Below are 19180 nucleotides of genomic sequence, written 5' to 3' on the forward strand. Positions count from 1 at the left end.
AAAGTTCTCACTTTACTGGCCAATCTACATTCCAACCCTCATCTATGGTCACCATTAGGTACTTTAGGGACTGCAAGAATACAATTGTGAATACAAGCAGCAAAATTATAGTGTCTGTTGGAGACAGTGTGATGAGCTCGACCATCCAGGGAGGGCTCGGAGTAGGTCTGCTGCTCCTACACATCAGGAAGAGCCTGTTGAGGTGGCTCAGGAATATAGTGAGGCTGCCTCCTAGACACCTCCCAGGTGAGGTTTTCTGGGCATGTCCAACCAGAAGAAGGCTTAAAGGAAGAGCCAAGACACGATAGAAGGACTGTGTTTCTTGGCTTGCCTGGGAATGCCTTAGGAATCCCCCGTATGAGCTGGCTCAAGTGGCAGGGGTGAAGAAAGTTAGGACCTCTCTGCTTAGGCTGTTGCCACCTTGACCTGACATCGGATAAGCGGAAGAGGATGGGTGGATGGCATTTCTTGCAGGACTTTCTATCATTTCCCATCTTTAATGCAAGAGTTAAAAACTCCAACTTTTTTCTGTTGAGTAATGGAAAAGCTGTAGCTGTTTTTGTATAATCTTAGGATAAGATGTGCTAACTCATGCAGTATTGCATATTGACTTGTTCTATCTCTGAAATTTAAAGTCCCACTAGTTGTCACACACTGGTGTGTGAAATTTGTTCTTCGAATTTGACCCATCCCCTGGGGAGTGGTGAGCTGCAGACACAGCCATGCTCAGGTACCATTTGGTGGTCTAACCCCCCAATCCAACCCCATAAAGCTGAGTGTCAAGCGGGGAGGCATTGGCTCCCATTTTTAAAGATTTTAGTATGACCCAATTGGTATTAGAACCCTGATCTCCCAGTCCCAGGGCGGACATTCCTACCACTAGGCCACTGAGCTCCTCTTAGTGCTATATGGTTAAGTGTTATGAATGATGCACAGCGACTAATCCATACAATTATAGGTCAGTATCTGTACAATTCAATACTTTATTTCCATTTTTGGTATTTGTTAAGGTTATTTAGCTGTGGCAGCTGTCCCAAATAAGGTAACCCCAAAAGTTAATCAGTTATAGATGTATGTCTAATTATTCTTTTTTTCAACAAGTTTCATTCAATCCATCCAGTGGTTTAATAGGCATCTTTGTTACAAACACTGGATTGACTAATAGCGATAATGCCTAAAAAATGTGGTCATCCAGTGTAAAGTGGTTGGAGTTCATGTTGGGACATCTATTATGACACCACATTTTTAATCCTTGTCTGAAGAACTGAGTTTTAGCCTTTTTTATTTTATTTTTTTCGAGGCAGTTAGCTGTAGTGCCTGTCTGGAATCGAGTTGCCTCCAAAAGTGGATCAGTTGCACACATGTTTATGACTTCTTGAAAGTTTCTTTAAAATCCATCCAGTTGTTCAAGGGATACGCCAGCCGACAGTTGATTGCAGTGGGAAAGTTTGAGAAGTAGATCTGAGGCAAAGAGTTCGTACTCAGAGGATGTGTCTGGTAGGATTTTAAACGATTAAGACCCACATCCTTGTTCTATCTGTTGAATCAACAATTAACTCCCCCTTTGCATTTGTTCATTTTTGATTACGTGTGGTGGCCATCTTGGATTGGGTTGACTCCAAATGTTAGGTAGGCAGATTTTGTTTCAGGTAGTCCAAAATGTCAAATATATCTCAGATTCTACGTTATTTTAGAGCATTTAGGTGCATCTGGACGTAATGTGTTTCTGTTCAAGAGCGCCAGCATTTAGGCTGAATCAGCTGTTGAAAACAAAGCTATTGGGTTTAAGATCTACTTAGCCCAGTTTGGCCATACGCAATCTCAGTGCATGACAGTCATACAGAGACTGTAGGAGTGTGTGAGATTTTCAACTGCAACGCTGGTGATTAGTTCAGTCTAATCTGATTAGCAGATGTCAGTCAAATTCAACGTGACGAGCAGATGAGATCCATGGCCATGATTTCCTCAGCTGATCTAAACTACAGAAAGACTGTTGGTGTGTCGGTTCTGCTCATTTGCAGATTATAAACACAATGTTGACTCATGTGTCCATCACCTAATGCTCATTAAACTGCTGGAAATAAAATATGAGACCCCACCCCGTCTTCTTCACTTGTTTGTGTCTCTTTCTGTAATCACATTATCTCCAACCCCATCCATTAACAAACCCCCACCCCCACACCCCCTGGCACACACACACACAAACACACACACACCTATCAGGTGTTGGGGTTATTAGGAGCGAACAATTTGTAAGCTTTAACTTACTTTTGGATTCTTCAATAAATTCTGTAAATATGGGAATATTTACTGATTTATTAATTAATTAAGATATTCTTAGATATACGGGGCACCATTCCCCTTTAACCGGGGAAAAATTGAATCCAAAACTCTTATCAGTCTTTCTTGAAGTTCGTAGAATCCTCGGAGCAGAGACTTATCTTCGACACAACAAAGCTACTGGAGACGAAAATCTGAATTTTATCACGTTTAATTAACAATTTGTCAAATGAATAAACAGTGGCATAAATGACTAATAACCATGTGATATAATAAAAGGATGTATATTCAAAATAATGTTCAAGGTGTTTTGTGTGTATGTATGTGTGTGTGTGTTTCTAAAATGGAGTCTGTATGCAAGATGGCTGACCGCTCTGTCTGGCTAAAGTGTGGGTGGCAACTTGCACTTTAACTTCCAAGGCACTTAGAATCAGTAGTAACTTAACCTTAAATCACTCAAAACATTTCAAAGGATCATGAAACAACACAAAAGATTAATCACAAGTTAATATCTTTTAGTTTAACCACGTGGCCAAGCAGAAAACATTTAAAGATACCAAACAATGATCAATAAGCAGTTTATTCTTTCAAAATGACCCGACGGACGTGTTTGGGAACGAAAGAGGAAAACACGAAGCTACTTTTAAGCAATAGGCGCGGTTTTATTGCTTATTCAGGACTATAGAGGAAACGGAAGAAGAAAAGGAGGGAGAGAAATGAGTTTTCTGATCACCAGAACAGCAAGGTGTCCCCCGCTGTTTTGATTTGACGGTTCTCCGTGTTTCTCCGTGTTTCTCCGCAGTTTGGCGTCGTCCGTCGGTTTGAGGCTTTCTCCGTTGTTTTGGCGTTCTCCGGGAGTGTTTCTCCACGGGCTGGACACAAAGAGAACGAAGTTTCTTTTGTGCTGAGTTTGACAACTTACAGCGTCTCTGAGAGCTGGATGGAGCTCCGCTCGTTCCCAGTCAGGTCCCGATGGAGTTGGAGTGGTTTCCAGCGGTTGCGTGGCTCAATCTTGGGCACTTAGAGCTTCCGCGTGCTCAAGGGAGTCGGAGCGTTCGACAAGCGTGTCCTTACCACCAGGTATCCTGGGCAAAAGAACGAGGTTTCTTTGTCTCTGCTGAAGATTTATGGTCTTAGTTCGCGGGAAAAGCTCCACGGCCTCCCGCACATGCGCAGAACGTGTTTCTGGTATTAGGCGGTGACATCATCCCAATGCTTCCGTGTGCAAAGCATCATGGGAAATGAAGTTTCTTGGCGCTGATGTGATTATTTGCTTTTCAGAGCAATTTAAGCACAGTCATTTTGGAGAAAATCACTGCATAGTAATTTCCTCATGAGGTCAGACCCTCAACATTCCCCCTTTTGGTTTCGGGGATCGCGCCCAAAGCTCGATCGTCGGAAGCACAGATGGGTTTGTTCCTCATGAACGTAGGTCGACTTGATTGTCGGAAGCACAGGTGGGTTTGTCCCTTAGGACGTTGGTCTCCTTGGACGCCTATGTCTTTGGTCTTTGTCTTGGATCCTGGCGCCTTTGGTCTTTGATCCTGGTCAGGCACAAAGAGGATAGGAAACGGGATAGTCCCCAACGCGCATAACGAGAAGAAGCCACTCACGCAGGTGGTACGCAATGATGATGTCGTCCATGCGAGAGGTAGTAGTGTAGAAGGAGGAAGGTCAGTGGGCGGTTAACTCCACGAGGGGACACAAAGGCATCTCACCGCCAGCCATACAGTTCAGTTTATGGAGCACGCGGTGATGTACGAGGTCCATAGTTCGCAAACGCGCATTGACCTATGTGGTCCCAAGATTCCCCCCTTTTTGGTCCAAAGGGTGGATCAGGACAGTCTTTGGGCTAAAACAAGGACCATAAAACTAAGAGGTACTACAATGTGCTGGTGCGTCAGACAGAGTCATTGACAGACTGAGCTGGGCCGGCACATAACCACTAGTTAATATGTGACCAAGTAAGAAACAAAAATACAGAAAACCCCAAAAAAAACATATAACATATAACATCCAAGAAAATTCATATCAACCTTGAGGTCTCATAAAATACATTCTTAGGTCATACATTCAGTGTGTAGCTTATAAAGAATGTGACATAATGCAACACTCAGATAAAAAATGTGAGGTAGACTAAAGTGAGAACTACTCTTAGGGTTACAAAATAATAAAGAAAATGTTGCTCACCCCCTTTAGACAGGTGTGGTACATTCACGCTTGGAGTCTCCCCGAACGCGGTCACGAGGCACACCGTAGGTGAGCAAGTGCATCTTATCTTGGAGTTTATTAACACGCCTGTAGGCGGAATAAGCAATCACGGCCGTGATGAGCCATCCCATCCCCAGGGCGACCAATGTGCAGATTAAGGTGGTATAATCTGTGTCAATGTAGCGTCTTGGGTATCTATTCATGGGCGTCAAAGTAAGTTCACGCGGGGTTTGTGTGAACTTAACAAGTTTGGTTCCTTCAATCAGTAATTGTTGGTCAATTTCTAAATCGATGGTAAAGTTATAACCCTGGAAAGCGTCCATGATCTCAATCTCCGAATCATGCTGTTCGAGGTTGAGGTGATGGAGTGCCAGGTTTTCCAGGTGTACAATTGCACCTGGCGGAACTGAGAGGAAAAAGGTTTGGTTCGGCAGTTGTAACTCAGTGGCAACGTTATGCTGGTCATAAGTTACAAGGGCCGAGTCTACTGGGGTGCTGATAAGCCATCTGTCACCTGCACGTTCCACTCTGGTATCCATGTCAACATCTTTTAACGTGACCGTAGCTTGGCAATTCTGCAGGGGCGCATCGCTCCTGAGGCCGCATTGATAATTGGCAACGTCTCGGACAAATGGGTTACCAAGACACACCCAGTGAATATCTTTGGTTTTTGTGCATAAATCTAAGTTAGGAGTTAGATAGAGTTTGCTATCAGCATCTTGGTGAGCAAGGATTCTCGGAGTTTTAAGGTGGAAATGTTTACCGTTTTTCCAAAAACCAACGTTTAGCATGGACTTAAGCCTATAGATGTGAGGTGTCTCAATTATGGGAACATTTAACAGGAAACCGAGTTCTAATTTTTCTGCATCAACGTGAATGGGAATTGCACTGCCTAGGCTGTACGCTAGGTGCATTTGTGAAGTGTGTACAGTGGAGGGAGTAGCAGCAGTCAAAACATCTTTGAGCAGATCCATTGGTACCAAGTACACAGGAATGCGACCTTCAACCAGGCTGTCCAGAGTAGAACCAATTTCCCTGAGCAGGTCCTGCATCAAATCTCTCACCACTCGTGTGTACACAATATCCTGATGTATGGTGTCAGACAAAGTCTTGATTGCACGTAGAGATTCATTAATCAGAGCAGAATGTAGGTTGACCGTTACAAGAGTACCCTGTAAGGTTTTAGTAAGAGCTTCCTGTTTGCGGTCTAGGAGGAGGAGGTTCCCCTGGATCTCTGGCATCTCGTCCTGGAGTTCGGCAATGTGTCGTTGGACAGTCTTAAGACTAATTGTGTTAGCCGCCGAAAGTCCAACTGAAAAGAGGGAACCCACCGCGGACACCGCAGCGATGAGTCCACCTAGAAACCTTTTTGGGCGGTTATTTTCTCCGAGGTCATCTTCAGTGACTATAAATTTTTGAAGTTGTGCCAACATGTAAGCGGTGGTGCGCTTGGCATGTTGAACAGTACCAATAATGGACTTGTGAGGAGGAGGGGCCGGTATCACGTGTTTGTGATAGACGTCCCACGGGTCCAAACGGACAACGATACGTTGCGTATGAATGCGGCAGTGTGTGATCAACAATCCGGGGTTGTCTTGGAGGACAATCCCGGTTGGTGGTCCCGGTTTAATGATGGCTGATGGAGTTGTTGCCGTTGATCCAAAGAGGATGCAGAAGATCCAGAGGAACTCCATCCTGTAATGGAGAGACTCGTGGTTAGTGAAAAGAACGGCGGGGGGGGGGGGGGGGGGGGGGGGGTCTTGTTCTTTGTCGGTTAGTACATGTTAGTGGGTTAAAAGTGCACTTCCCCCCCCCCTTTCCATTTCCATGCATAAAACTATGTGGAGACTACGTCTACCTCCTGCGGGGAGTCTGGTCTCTGTACCCGCGGGGATGGTTTGACATAGGGTTTGATTTGGTTCACATGCACCCATTTGTAGACAGGCTCCTGTCTTGCTTTGGTGATGCGTAACCTGTATGCAACTGGAGAGAGTTTTGCCACGATCTCAAATGGTCCTGACCAGCAGGACAGGAACTTCTTAGCTTTGCGTGCCGGTTGGGCGAACCGAAAGTAGAATACTTTGTCACCCACCTCGTATTCGCGGCTGGTTGTCTTTTGGTCGTAGTAGGCTTTAGCGCCTTCTACATTGGTCTCCAGTTTCTTCTGAGCGTGCGCGAACGTAGCTCTGAGGTGTGTTTTCAAGTCTGCCACATACTGATGAGCGGTATAGGCAGTGGCAACACTGACATCCTCTGGGTGATACAGGAGGTGCAGTGGTAGAGTCATCAGTCTGCCGGTCATCATCTCAAAGGGCGTAACCCCCGTGGATCGCTGGGGAGTAGACCGTATGGCCATCAGGACCAGAGGGAGCTTGACGTCCCAGTCCTTCCCAGTGGAGCAGATGTACATTTTGAGCATGGAGACGACCGTGCGGTTCATCCGTTCGACCTGTCCGGATGACTGTGGGTGATAGGGAAGGTGGAATCTCACTTCCACTCCCAGAAGTTCAAACAGGGACGTCATTACACTGGATGTGAAATGAGTTCCCCGGTCAGAGTCAATGCAGAGTGGAAGTCCCAATCGACTGAAAACGTGGTTAATCAGCAGTACAGCGGTTGTGACGGCTGTATCGTTTGGCGCTGGAAGGCACTCAACCCACTTTGTGAAACTGCAAGTTACAGTTAGCATATATTTGTTTCCTCTTGCCGATTTGGGAACCGGTCCAACCCAGTCGATCTGCAGGTGGGACCAAGGGAAGGTTATTCCCCTGCGTTGCAGTGGTGCTCTAGCAAGCGGCTGGGAGGGTTGAAACTGGGCACAGATGAGGCAGCCTTGGACATAGCTGTGTACGTCCTTGGACATCGACGGCCAATATGCTACTTCTGTCAGTGATGCGAGGGTAGCTTTTGCTCCGCGGTGACCTCCAACCGGAGTGTCGTGGGCGTAGGCAAGCATCACTCCTCTGTGGTCGAGTGGAACAACCCAGCGTGGCGGGCTGTGATCGTCACGCATGTAAACTAACAAATCGTTTTGTAGTTTCAGGTGCGCGAGTTGATGATGCAGGGTTACCAAATCTCGGCTTGCGCCAGTAGGTGATGACGGTTGTTCAGGCATCGGGCCCTTTTGGAGAAGCTCGCGGATGAGCTTCAGGTTAGGATCTTGTTCCTGCATAGTGACTAGGTCCGCGTCCTGTGGTTGTCTGCCTAGAAACACGGGTACCCCAACGGTCCGAGGTTCGTCTGCCTGTTTAGCATGGCGACGAGTAATCGCGCAGACCTCGTGAACGGCCTTGGGTGGAAGCCACTCGTCTTTGAATTCCCAACAGGTTCCCTGGTCAGCACCGAGCTTAGCAAGGCGGTCAGCTTCGTCATTACCATCTTTCTCCGGACCTATGGTCCTGGAGTGACCTTTGACCTTTTTCCAGTAGACCATTATGCCTTTCTCAGTGGTGAGCAGATCACACGCTAGGAATAACTCCGAGTGTTTCACGTCTCTGTTCCTGGCGTTTTTCATGTGGTTCTCCTTCCACATGGGGAAGTGAGAAATGAAGCTGTGTCTAGCGTAGTTTGAATCAGAGCAAAGGACGATTTGAGTGATGTCCAAGGCTGCCGCTTGCTGGAGGGTTATCAACACTGCAGCAATTTCGGCGTACTGACTAGACTTTTGGCCCAACCGGTAGTGATTTGGTTGCTTAGTGTCACAGTCCACCCAAACGACTCCAACCCCGGCACGGAGCTGGCCTTCGTGAAGGTAGGCGCATCCGTCAGTGTAAACTTTCGGAAGCCCTTGGCAAACATTCTCATCAAAGTAGCGATGATTGGATGCGGTTGGGTAGACTGCGGCAGGTGTGTCCAGGGGGCCCCTGACGGAGTCAGAGTCACAGTGCTGACAGCCTGCTAGCCCTTGTCCTAGTGCTAGCTTGGTGTTCTGACCATACTTGACCTCAATGTTGTATCCTTGGAGCACCATCATCCACGTCGCAATGCGGCTGTTTGACACTCTTCCTTCGCGCAGACGCTGGCTGTTTAGGAAGGTGACAGGCTGATGACACGTTTCAATGATCACTTTCTGTCCACCGATGTAACTACGAAAGTGTTCGACGGCCCAGACTGTAGAGAGGAGAGCTCTCTCGCAGTCTGAGAACTGGAGTTCCACCTTGCTCAGAGGCTTGCTGGCGTATGCCACAACTCTCATGTCCTGATCGTGTTTCTGCTTCAAAGCAGCGCTCAGGCAGTGAGAGGAGAAAGTAGCCTCTATGTAGAACTCTTTATCCTTGTCTGGGTAAGCCAGACAGGGTGCGGACGCCAACTTCTGTTTTAGGAACTGGAAGGAGAGTTCTTGGGGTCTGTCCCACACGAAAGGTGTGTCGTTCCGAAGCAGCTCAGTGAGGGGCCTCGCTGTTTCAGCGTACTCCTCAATGAACTGCCTGGAGTAGTTGCAGTCTCCGAGGAAGCTCCTGAGTTCAGTCAGATTAGCTGGGGCTTTGATGTTCTGAATGGCTCTAATGCGTCCCGCTTGGGGCTCGACTCCATTAGGGCCAACCAGCAGTCCAACATACTCCACTTTGGTTCGACACCACTGTCCCTTGAGAATCGCCAATTTAGCTCCGGCGTCAGCGAGCTGTTGCAGCACGTGACGGAGTTCAGCCAGGTGCTCCTCGAAGGTTCGACTCCTCATCAAGATGTCATCGACATATATGAGGTTCCCTCTGGAAGCAGCATCTGACATGGCTTTTTGGAGGAAGATGTTGAACTCTGCAGGTGAGTTAGAGTAGCCAAAGGGGCAGCGGTTCCAAGTATATTGGCTATTTCCAAAGGAGAAAGCCAGTTTATACTGGTCCGTCGGCTCAACCTTCATGGTCCAGAAGCCGTTGGCTACGTCAACCGTAGAGAAGAAACGAGCATCTCTGACTCTGGCTAGCTCCTGATCTAAATGGATAATAGGCCACCTGGAGAGAGGTACTTGTTTGTTCAGTGCACGATAGTCTATGGTGAGACGCCATTTCCCAGTCGGTTTCAGAAACGGCCAGATGGGAGAGTTGTAAGTGGAGTTACACTCTCTGATGATGTTTTTCTCCTTCAGCTGATCGAGGATCTCCTGGATCGACTCATAAGCAGCGAGGGGAATCTTGTACTGACGTACAAAAGTAGGAGGGGCATTCGGGTTCGTCGGAATGCGAACCGTGTGCAGGTTTGTGAGTCCACAGTCCAGGGAGTCCCTGGATAAGACGGACTGAAACTCATAGAACAGGCTTCTAAGCGCTGCTCTCTGCTCCTCTGACTCCAGCGCATCCGCTTTGTCAAGCTGCTGGCTGACTTCGGCTTCAAAGCCGTCATAAGGTTCAGAGGAGGAGGGTCTCTGGTGTTCCGGGCTTTCAACCGGTGACTCAGAGGGTTGAGTATTTATTGCAAAAACCGTTAGACACTGACCACCGTCAGCATCTAAGGTTGCACTGCAAATGGGTTCCTCAGGAAGGGCTTCATGCCGCTTGATGGTAATCATTTGTGAGGGGAAGGTACTGAATGTGTCTGCACCAACCTGTCTGTCGTTCAAGAACAACGGAAGTTGTCCGATCACGAGGACTGAAAGTTCGAAGTCATGGAATGAGCTATCTATCAGCATGCCCAAGGGCTTTCCTGCCGGCATGTGGATAGGACTCCGGGTCGGATTTTCGACCAACAAGTAGGCAGAACGATTGTTCAGCTCCAAGAGTGGCGTGCCACAGACGGCTAAGTTGAGCTCCAAGAAGTGTGGTGATGGCTGGAAGAAGGCTTGGGTGCCTGGCAGCTTCTGATGCTTCATCAGAGTCAGACGAACAGGCACTCCTTTGACCAGTGGGGGCAGAACCGTGCTGGCCTCAACCACTGCACGGCAGGCCTGTGGAATGGTCCGTCCGGACAGCAAGTGTTCAGGGCCTTCTGAGCGAGGCTCAGAGGATGGTGTGGCACGGGCCCAAAGGACTTGATTGCAAGTGTCCAGCTGGGCACCGAGTCGAACCAGCAGATCTGCTCCAATGAGTGCAGGTGGATCAAGCTGTGGTATGATGCTGAATGTATGTGTGAGCTGTCTTGCTCCAAGCTGGATAGTCAGGGAGCAGACCTCTGGCGCTTTCAGGAGCCTCTGCGGCCAAGTAGCTGACAAGAGCCGGTGGCTACGTGTCACGCTGACCAGCAGGGGGTCCTTCTGACGCAGGTGTTCAAACGTCTGCTGGCTGATGGCTGACTTTTCTGACCAAAGAGCAAGGCGAGCATCTGAGATGTGGGTGCAGTTGATGGTAAGACCACCAACTATGTGTGGTGCATATGGCTGCAGGCTGACGTTCTTCAGCGAGCAGAGAAAAGATGAATGTGTGCGGAGAGGAGTTCCAGGAGCGGTTTCGTGCCTTTGCAGGCGGGCATCGTCTGTGGGAGCCGTAGGGAGGGGCATGACCTTGGAACAAGGGTTTTGCGGCTCACTTATGCTGACTTCAAGAATGGAGGATGGTCGGTTGCTATCCGGGTTCCAGGGCTTAGGTGTGTCCACCTGGGCCCACAGTTGACCCTTCTGGCAGTCGATGAGGGGAGCTAGACGTTCAAGCAGGTCCTGACCAATGAGAAGTGGTTCAGTGTCTAGCTGGCAGACATAAAACGGGTGAACCAGAGTCATGTCTTGGAAGGTGATGTCCAGCCACGCCCGGTGAGTGATACACTCCCGGGTCTGGGTGTAGCTGGTGATTTTCAGGTCACAGGGTTCTACCTGGACTGGTTTCCCGAGCGACCGCATGGTGTCAGACACACGACTGAACAGTGTGGAGCACATCAGGGTGATTTCTGAGCCGGTATCCAGCAGAGCATCAACCTGTATGCATCCACCTACGTTGGTGCTACAGTACAAACGGCGAGCATGATCATGGTTTGTTAAGTCACCAAGGAACTTCAGAAATTTAGTATCAGGTTTCTCTGGGGGGTAGATTTCAGGAGACTCCTGTGATCTACCAGTAGTGTTACCCCAGCTGATCAGGTAGGTCCTGGCCACGCTGGGGGGTTGAGCCACGCCTAGTCATGCAGACGTTGGCTCCGGGTCTGGCTTCTTAGAAGAAGACTTTGGTGCAGGGGTTTCTTCTGCAGATCTCAGCTGTTACTTCTGTTTAGCTAGGAACTGCTGAAACATTTCCTGGAGGTCGGCTTTGGTCAAGTACTCACCTGCGGACTCGCGTTCGGGACCTACCTGTGGGCGGCGCTCCTTAAACCTTCCACTGTTCCGACCTGCCTGCCGTTGGTTTTGGTTGGGCCACTTCCTGTCTGATTGTCCAGACCTTGGTGGCTGCCAATTAGCACCCCCCTTCCCCTGTTGAGGGAATTGGGACTGCTCTCGTGGCTTAGCAGGTCTAGGTTTAGCAGATTTTGGCTTAGTGGGTGGAGCTTCTGTGCCTTCGAGCTCCAAACGCAGCTCGGTGTCGGGAGCTAGGTGCATGACGCGGTGATGTGCGTCAGGCTTTTGGGGCTTTCCGCCGGCTTCCCAAGCCTGTTGAGCGTATCTCCTAATCTCCTGAGTTGTCAGTTTTTTCATCCGACAATACATTGAGACTTCGGAGCGAACACACTCGTGCAGGTTGTGAATGAACAGGGATCTGAAGGCAGGGTCTTCCTCGAGCCCAGGGCCGTTTTGACCTTGGAAATAAGCACTTTTGAGTCGGCGATAATACTCTCTGGGGGGTTCGTTCCTCCCGTGTTTGATGGAGAAGGCCCCCATTGTAGCTGACGCAGAGTCTGCATACGTGGCGTATTCATCCCTCAACGCTCGGCAGAGCGAGGAGTACCGATCTCGAATGTCAGATGGTAGAGTTTCCATGAAACCGTGCACCGTTCTAGATGTGGTTTTCCAAATTAGCTTGAGCTTTTCCCTTGAAGAGGGTGCTGGAAGATCAAGCAGACAACATTCTATCTCCCTGAGATAATCGTCGACATTGGATTCATTGGTGTTAGGATCAAAGCGTTCTATGTCTTTAGCTAGCGATTCAATTTGATGTACACGGAGCCCTGACTCACGGTACGGCGCATCATCCTCTGACTCTGACCCACGGTCTGTCTCAGAGGGCGCTGGATATCGCTGGTGTGCTCTGGGCTCCCAATGTTGACTCCTGGGGCCCAAATCGGGGTCCGGCATGTTGTGGCGGGCTGCTGGCACGTCACGTGTGTGTCCTGGGAGGTCCTCCTCCCGGGGCACGTCTGCGTAGTGCAGCCTGCGTCTTTCAACTGGGGCTTCTGCGTAGTACGCTTTGTCCGGGTACGGACTGGCGTATGATGCTTTGTCCTGCAGCTGGTTATCAGCATGCCGAGTACCGGAGTAGCTAGGATGGGTAGATGGTTGAGGTGCAGGTTGGGCTTGTGCATAACCCCAGCCGGCACCTTGCACCCTTTGTGGACTGGGGGAGCGGTCTAAATAGAGGTGCCGCTCAGCTGGTCGACTTCTCACTGATTGAGAAGGCCGTGAAGATGAGGGTGGTGGTCCAACCTGGGGTTCGAGGGCGAACTGCCCTCGGCCCCTAGGTGGTCCTGAATGCCCTATAGTGTGTGTAGGGAACGGGGCCGAAGGTTGGGACTGATAAGCTTGATCTCTCCCCTACGGCGTGCGTCCGTCCAGAGAGTCATGGTGTTTCCCCCCTTCCCACTGTCTGTTGTCATCAGCAGAGGGGGGTGGGGTCTTCTCCCCATCTTCCCCAGAATCGGTGCTGGTGTTGTCTTCCTCCTCATCCTTCAGACTTCCATTTCGCTGTTTTTCAGCTAGCATACTCTGGAGGTTCATGATCTCTCGATCATGTTGCAGTTCTCTCTGATAGAGGATCAGGGCTAACTTAGCCAAATGAACCTGGATTGGTTTTGTACCATCCGGGTTTTCTATTTGATCAGTTACAGCATCAAGCTGTTCTTCAGTGAAATCCCTAGAAGGGTAGTCGGGTTCTCGAGCAACCGCGACCAGTTTGGACAATATTTGTCCAGATAATAGGCCAGGTTCACATTCGTGGGCCGCAGCGCCACCTGGTTGCTGGGAGTTGGTCAGTTCACTACTCTGTCCCTCCATTTTAACAACCGAACCAAAAATAGCCTAGTAGAGCTTCTGCAGATAGCTCAAGCTGCACCTTTTGGGCAGCAACTGCTAGCTTTGAAGCAGAAAAACACTAAATTAACCTTTGTGCGCACAGATTTTAGCGTTTTAAGATTGCACGGAATGCCGTGACTGACGCTTAAAATACTATTCCTTTCAGTATTTTAGCAAAAGCTGGTGCGTTGCCGTAGCAACGTCTTACAACACTTGCAGTGTTAAATGTGCTATTATTCCTTCAGAATATTAGCAAACAGGGTGTTATCAGTCTTTGAGTGAATGTTTCAGTTAGTTTTAATAGCCACTGTGAGTTAAAGTCGCTAAATTAGCAGTTAATTTTAGCCTAAAAGGGTTAGTCAGAATCACTTACATACTGCACCTTTAATGAAGAACTGAATTTTAACCTAAAAGGTTAACCAGAATTAATTACACGTTGCACCTTTAAGGAAAAACTAAATTTTAACGTAAAAGGTCAACCAGAATTAATTTACACGTTGCACCTTTAAAGAAGCACTGAGTTACTGGTGAGAGTTCAATGCAGCTTCCTGCTCAGCGAAATCAGCACCACTCTGTTGCTGGTTCAAGGCTGAACAACTGATTATTTTAATTCAAGCTAAGATTTATTTGTTTGTTTGTGCCCGATAGAAATCTCTGTGTATCCAAGCCTCAGACGGGGCACCAATTAATGTTGGGGTTATTAGGAGCGAACAATTCGTAAGCTTTAACTTACTTTTGGATTCTTCAATAAATTCTGTAAATATGGGAATATTTACTGATTTATTAATTAATTAAGATATTCTTAGATATACGGGGCACCATTCCCCTTTAACCGGGGAAAAATTGAATCCAAAACTCTTATCAGTCTTTCTTGAAGTTCGTAGAATCCTTGGAGCAGAGACTTCTCTTCGACACAACAAAGCTACTGGAGACGAAAATCTGAATTTTATAACGTTTAATTAACAATTTGTCAAATGAATAAACAGTGGCATAAATGACTAATAACCATGTGATATAATAAAAGGATGTATATTCAAAATAATGTTCAAGGTGTTATGTGTGTATGTATGTGTGTGTGTGTTTCTAAAATGGAGTCTGTATGCAAGATGGCTGACCCCTCTGTCTGGCTAAAGTGTGGGTGGCAACTTGCACTTTAACTTCCAAGGCACTTAGAATCAGTAGTAACTTAACCTTAAATCACTCAAAACATTTCAAAGGATCATGAAACAACACAAAAGATTAATCACAAGTTAATATCTTTTAGTTTAACCACGTGGCCAAGCAGAAAACATTTAAAGATACCAAACAATGATCAATAAGCAGTTTATTCTTTCAAAATGACCCGACGGACGTGTTTGGGAACGAAAGAGGAAAACACAAAGCTACTTTTAAGCAATAGGCGCGGTTTTATTGCTTATTCTGGACTATAGAGGAAACGGAAGAAGAAAAGGAGGGAGAGAAATGAGTTTTCTGATCACCAGAACAGCAAGGCGTCCCCCGCTGTTTTGATTTGACGGTTCTCCGTGTTTCTCCGCAGTTTGGCGTCGTCCGTCGGTTTGATGCTTTCTCCGTTGTTTTGGCGTTCTCCGGGAGTGTTTCTCCACGGGCTGGACACAAAGAGAACGAAGTTTCTTTTGTGCTGAGTTTGACAACTTACAGCGTCTCTGAGAGCTGGATGGAGCTCCGCTCGTTCCCAGTCAGGTCCCGATGGAGTTGGAGTGGTTTCCAGCAGTTGCGTGGCTCAATCTTGGGCACTTAGAGCTTCCGCGTGTTCAAGGGAGTCGGAGCGTTCGACAAGCGTGTCCTTACCGCCAGGTATCCTGGGCAAAAGAACGAGGTTTCTTTGTCTCTGCTGAAGATTTATGGTCTTAGTTCGCGGGAAAAGCTCCACGGCCTCCCGCACATGCGCAGAACGTGTTTCTGGTATTAGGCGGTGACATCATCCCAATGCTTCCGTGTGCAAAGCATCATGGGAAATGAAGTTTCTTGGCGCTGATGTGATTATTTGCTTTTCAGAGCAATTTAAGCACAGTCATTTTGGAGAAAATCACTGCATAGTAATTTCCTCATGAGGTCAGACCCTCAACACAGGTATAAATGGTAAAAGTGAGACGATTTCTCAGTCCTAGCTCCGTCACTCTGGAACCAGTTCCCAACCTCAGCTAGGGTGTACCCATCTCTGCCAGTCTTTAAGAGTCGGCTAAAAACCCACCTCTTCCGCTTGGCGTTCTCTGAACATGTTTGAGGTTGGCCCTCTTTTATGTTGATTTTATTTCCCTGTTTTCATTGGTCTCTTTGCTTTATACATTTGTTTCTAGTTTAATGTTTTACCTTTTTTGCACTACTTGAATCACTTTTATAATCTATTTATTCATTGTGTTTCACATGTCTTATGTGCTGTGTTCAGGGCCTTGGGCTTCCTGACAGGGTTGCGGAAGGCGCTTTATAAATAGAGCTTTGATTGATTGATTGATTTACCTGAACTTTCTCTGGGCATATGCAAGCTTCTTAAGATTCATAATCGTGTGCGTTGGGGATGTAAAACTGGCCTCATATGAACCTTGGCGCTGGTTGTGTAGACACTCAAATTCAGATAGCGTGAGACGAGGAAGTGCCAGTGATACGTGACTAACTGAGCATAACATTAACTGTCACATCCAATAGATCTGGAGTCTGCAGGCTGATTGTGTGTCTGTGTGTTTCCCCATAGCAGAATGTTTTAAATCTGTGCCACGCGTAAATTTGTGTTTGTTTTCCCAAATAGTGATTGTGATTATACTTGTGAATGTATCAGGGTATGTGTTTGTTGAGGAGAGAAAGTGGGCAGCAGCTGTTCCATCCTCTGGGAAACAGCAGAGAGGGAAAACCATCTGTCCTCGTTGTCATGACATCGAGAGACAAACAGCCCCATCCGGTTCCAATTGGCGATAATGATGCTGATAGGTGAAGCAGAGAGCGAGAAAGGGAGTGGTGCTGTGGTTTATGTGGTGTGTGTGTGTGTGTGTGTGTGTGTGTGTGTGTGTGTGTGTGTGTGTGTGTGTGTGTGTGTCAAGGGGTAGGACAGACACATGATAATAAAATCAAACAAATTTAAGCTAAATTCTTGTCTTTTAAAAAAAATAAAAAAATACACACAACAGTCATTTTGGGCATCATTGAGCTGATTTTTCTTCTTCAGTCTTCTAAAAAATGTCACTGACCTCTTGTTGCCCTGGAAACCTACACCTAAACCATACGTGCTTAGAGAGGGAAAAGTTTTTCTATTACTTAAAAACTTTACTGAATTACTTTCCCTCTTATGACTAGCCTAGTGAACTAGACCAAATTCTTGCTTTGCAAAGATTGGTCTAGGCATGCTCCATTGGAACCTCCGCAGCTCCTACCAGAACTCTGGCTAGCCAATCACAGCTCTCTAGAGGGGTTTCAAACACATAAAGAACTGTGATTGGTTCATAATGGTGGACCAATCATAGTGCTCTATCTGTTTAGTGAACAAATCACAGAGTTTTATCCACTTTGTGGGCCAATCAGGGCACTCTATATGCCTGGTGGGTGGGATGATGCAACAGAGTGAAACAAGAGTATGTCACATTCATTGTCCAGTGGAATGCGGAGATCATTTGAAAGACAACGGTAGAACCCGCCCCACAACCGAGAGCCGTCAATGGAGCGTGGCCAGACTAAATAATACATTTATTCAGGCTTTATTCAGGCTTGCCAGGCTATCTTATGACCTGAATGAGAGAAATTGTTGGTGTAGCATCTCCATTTGTCAACGCCAGTGACTTATGCTCAATGTAACTCCATGTTTAGCCTCAGAGTAACACGTTTTCTTCTTTTTTCCACCTACAGTCAATTTTGACCATTTCCAAATCTTGAGGGCAATAGGAAAAGGGAGCTTTGGAAAGGTAAGTTCAATTTTGTGTTTACATTTGTTTTCTTTTCCATAGTTTGTTAATTTATAAATCACAAAATTGCACGACAGGTGTGAATCACTACAGTGATGCTAACAATATGATAAATGAAGGTACGAGATCTGAGAAATGACTCAACTAGAAACCATCAAATAGTAGTCAGGTTACATTTTTTGCAGATTTGTTTCAATAAAATATTGTCAAACACAACTCCTAAATGTATTTCAAACATTTTTTTTGTCATAGTTTTTATTTTATTTAGTACTTTTTTTTCCATTTGTCTTTTTAGCTCACAAATCTGGAATTTAAACAACCACTTTGTTATTTTGGTATCATTCATTTAATTTGTCATAAAACAGATGAATAAATCTGACATTTTTCTTTCTCTTTCCAAAATTTGTAGTGACATTTTTTTAATACAGATTATGCATTCAGGTTTTTTTTTATATTATTTTGTACTTTATCCATTTCTGGGTCAAACTATCAAAATCAAATATATAAGATGATGGTTTAGATTTGACTAAATTTTAAATTATGAAAATAAAAAAATGCATGTTTGTCCTTTTGCACACACAAACAGATTAATCTGTAAACTTCAAGTTTTCTTTTTCTATCTGGCACCGCACATTAGCCCACCCTCAGTCTGGTTTTAAAACATTATTATATACCTTCTGCTTTAGTTTTGCTAGTTTACTCAAGAACAGCCAACAACACAAAAGAAACAAACCACAAAAGTGACTAAAATCTGCACTTATAGGTATTTTAAGCCCATATAGGAGTGCACATACATCCTCCCATAGATCTGTCCAACAACAGTTAAGCAGTCTGATCACAGTCGAAGGCAAGCTGTTCAAATCAAGGAGTGATGGGATCAGGGCCTGGTTGATTAATTGTGCCAGCTGGTCCACAGATCACTCTCTTAGATAGCAGTAATCATTGGCTTATTGATGCTTGCAGCACAGACAAGAACGACTGCTAACAAATGGAGTAAATTACAGATGAGCACATTGAAATCATACACGTCAAAATGTAAAACTGATGTTTGTGTCATTTTTGATGTATAAAGCCAGAGGCAACAGGCTGGAATCCGCCTGGTGTTTTATCTTCTGCTGTCCCCACATCCATCATATCCAGACTGCCGTGCACAAACAACCTGATGGACTGCAAGTAGACTTTCTCGTTTTAGCAATGCAAAAATACACGTCAGTGCGGAATATTAGACATCTTAAGAGATGACTCAATTTGCGATCACACAGATTGAAGATACATATTTTGCTTCTTTAATTGTTCTAGTTATTGCAGGGATGTTACAAACACTCACTCACCGAGCTCATGTGACAAAAATGTTTTCATTTAAAAACAATCAGTAATGAAATAACTATTTTTGCAATATTGTGTTTTAAAAGCTACCAGTGTTTGGTGAAAATGCAAGTTAGGTTTGTTGAAAATTTTAATCTCACAAGATATTGACATTATTAAAGTAATTTGCTGTTAACTTAAATGTGTTCTTATTAAAAAAACATCCTAATAGTTATCCCTTTACGTTGGAGCTCTAACAGTAATCACATATATTGTAAAGCAGAGGTGTGACCAAGTCACTGCTTTGCAAGTCACAAGTAAGTCACAAGTCTTTCCAGTGAAGTCTCGAGTCAAGTCCAAGTCAAAGACAACCAAGTCCAAGTCGAGTCCAAAGCCA

General features: G+C 46.2%; 1 protein-coding gene across 1 annotated transcript in view; it reads left to right on the forward strand.

Annotated features, from left to right (window-relative positions):
- Window positions 1-19180, forward strand: part of stk32a (serine/threonine kinase 32A) — an 81169-nt gene that overhangs the window by 5818 nt on the left and 56171 nt on the right. Inside the window, exon 3 of the mRNA XM_054730736.2 lies at window positions 17423-17478. Within this exon, the coding sequence (XP_054586711.1) occupies window positions 17423-17478 (56 nt within the window). The remainder of the gene's footprint in view (window positions 1-17422; window positions 17479-19180) is intronic.

Source organism: Nothobranchius furzeri, chromosome 10 (genome assembly GCF_043380555.1).
Source record: "Nothobranchius furzeri strain GRZ-AD chromosome 10, NfurGRZ-RIMD1, whole genome shotgun sequence".
Taxonomy (NCBI): Eukaryota; Metazoa; Chordata; class Actinopteri; order Cyprinodontiformes; family Nothobranchiidae; genus Nothobranchius; species Nothobranchius furzeri.